Raw genomic sequence first — 2,500 nt, forward strand, 5'->3', positions numbered from 1 at the left:
TTAGTTAAGGTAAGTTAGGTTAGGTTAGGTAAGTTAGTTCCTAATATAGCTACACGCTACAGACACCTGCCCATGAAGCTTTTCTGATAAACTAATCACGTCCAAGTAGTGCTCAAGTGTAGTCTCAGTAATCTAACAGTGTTTAACAAGCAGTAGGTCTCTGTGAAGATGATGATTGATAAGCCCCACCCCTTTCTGCAACAGCAAAAACCATCAATACAGCACTGATGGTTACTTTACAGCTGACTAAACACTGATCGTCTACAGATCTAAAAATCCTGTGCGTGTGTGTGTGTGTTTGTGTGTGTCTGTGTGTTTTACCTGAGCGTCCACCAGGGTGGCGTTGGTGAGACTCTCATTGACGAAGACGTGAACGAGTGCCGTGGCACACAGCGAGGGAACTCCACTGTCGTTCACACGTACCACCAGGCGGTGGAGTCCTCGGTGTCGTCTCTCCAGCGGCTCGGTCAGCGTGATGACGCCGCTGCTTAAGCCGATCTCAAATAGATGGAAGGGGTTACCACCAATCAGAGCATAGCGCAGGTCTGCGTTGGACCCGGCGTCGCTGTCCGAGGCCGTCACGGTTCTCACAACGGTACGGGCGCCGCTGGAGGGGGTTAGGAGCGTGTAGGAGTCATTGGAGGGAGAGATGATGGAAGGAGCATTGTCGTTTTCATCTGTGACATAGAGAGAGACCGTGGCAGTGGCGGATCGGGGCGGGTCACCTCCATCTATGGCCCGAACACGGAATTTGTATGTGCTGCGGCGCTCACGGTCAAACGACAACGCGGAAAAGATGGTTCCAGTGTTGTTTTCAATAGAGAACGTCTTGGTCACGGTTTCCTGCTTTCTACTTCCTGTGTCATTTTCCTCTTCATCATCATCCTCCTCCACGAACAAACTCAACTCCGCATTCTCCCCACCGTCCGCGTCCGTAACGGTCAGCATGCCGACTGGACTGTTGGAGAGCAAGTTCTCTTTCACGTAAAACATGAAGACATCCTGGACAAACTTTGGAGCGTTGTCATTCCTATCCGTTATCTGGACAACCACGGTCGTAGAACCTTGTAAAGACGGAGTGCCTTTGTCTCGCGCGATTACGCGGAACTCATATCTGTCACGCTGTTCTCGATCTAGCACCCCGGTCGCACGTATATCTCCGTTATCAGTGTCTATGTAAAAAGTACCGTTCACGGATGGATCCAGGGAATACGCGATTTCTGCATTTTTGCCGCTGTCGGCATCAGATGCCACCACGGTGACCACTCGCTCCCCGGGGGTGTTGTTTTCGGCAAAATGAACTTCCACGAGATTTTGAGCGAATGTGGGAGCGTGATCGTTTATATCCACCACTCGCACCATCAATGTGCTGTTAACGGACAAACTGGGACTTCCAGAATCCACAGCAACAATCGTGACACTGTAATCCCTCGTGGTTTCATAGTCCAAAAGCGCCGAAGTGTGCAGGAAAAACTTCTTTTTGTTTCGTTCAAAGGCGTCATCAACAGCTGGAGGAGGAGCTAGCGCATTTTCTCCCGCGGGTTTTAGCGTAAACGGGACGTCTCCCACCACTGTGCATGTCACAGCTCCGTTTTCTCCTTGATCACGATCTGAAACTTGGACCAAAGCTACAGGAGTGTCCACTAGAACATTCTCGGGCACCATGGCAGCTCCGTCTCGTACAAGGATGCGTCCGATTTTGCGGATATCGATAACGGGAACATTGTCGTTTTCATCTCGTACGTTGAGTATGACTGTGGCACGGTCCGTGCGAGGTGGTTGGCCTCGGTCTTTTGCGGTTACTGTAAAGCGAAGTTGGGAAACTTCCTCACGGTCGATTCGGTGCAACACACTGAGCCAACCCGAGGCCTCGTCAAGGCGAAGTAGCCGGCGTACAGATTCTGTTGCGGCACCAAAAACATATTCCACCTGCCCGTTTACTCCGACATCACGATCTGAAGCTCGGACCTGAAGCACAGGTGTTCCTGGAGGTGTGTTTTCAGCCATTTCGGCTTCATAAACAGCCCTTTCGAAACGTGGGTTGTTGTCATTGACGTCGGTGATGGAGATACGGAGCAACGCTTGAGAAGAACGTGGTGGATTTCCACCATCTCGTACTCGAAGAATTAGCTCATAGGAATCGCGTGCCTCTCTGTCCAGCGGTCCTTTTACAATCAACTGTGGCTGCTTCTGTCCATCAGGTGTATCGGCAACTTGCAACTCAAAGACGCTGTTGCTCCGCCCATTTTGGGTAGGCCCAGACTCTTGGACACGCCTCCTCTCACCGCCGCCATTCCTTTCGGTTCCTGTAGCCATGCTGGGATTGGGTCTGCGTGACCCGGAAACGGCATCCTGGTGCACGAGCTCGTAGCGGTCGATACCGTTGCGTCCGAAGTCGCGGTCCGTAGCCGTGGGCAGAAGATAAAGTGTTCCGATCGGTCTGTTTTCTTCCACGGACAGAGTTAGCATCGGAGACGGGAACGAAGGTGTGTTATCGTTG

General features: G+C 51.7%; 1 protein-coding gene across 1 annotated transcript in view; it reads right to left on the bottom strand.

Annotated features, from left to right (window-relative positions):
- LOC131349402 (protocadherin-7-like) overlaps positions 1–2,500 on the bottom strand; it is a 64,305-nt gene that overhangs the window by 60,421 nt on the left and 1,384 nt on the right. The window contains exon 1 of the mRNA XM_058385045.1: positions 322–2,500. This exon is cut by the window's right edge and continues 1,384 nt beyond it. Coding sequence (XP_058241028.1) covers positions 322–2,500 — 2,179 coding nt within the window. The remainder of the gene's footprint in view (positions 1–321) is intronic.

Source organism: Hemibagrus wyckioides, linkage group LG29 (assembly GCF_019097595.1).
Source record: "Hemibagrus wyckioides isolate EC202008001 linkage group LG29, SWU_Hwy_1.0, whole genome shotgun sequence".
NCBI classification, from domain to species: domain Eukaryota; kingdom Metazoa; phylum Chordata; class Actinopteri; order Siluriformes; family Bagridae; genus Hemibagrus; species Hemibagrus wyckioides.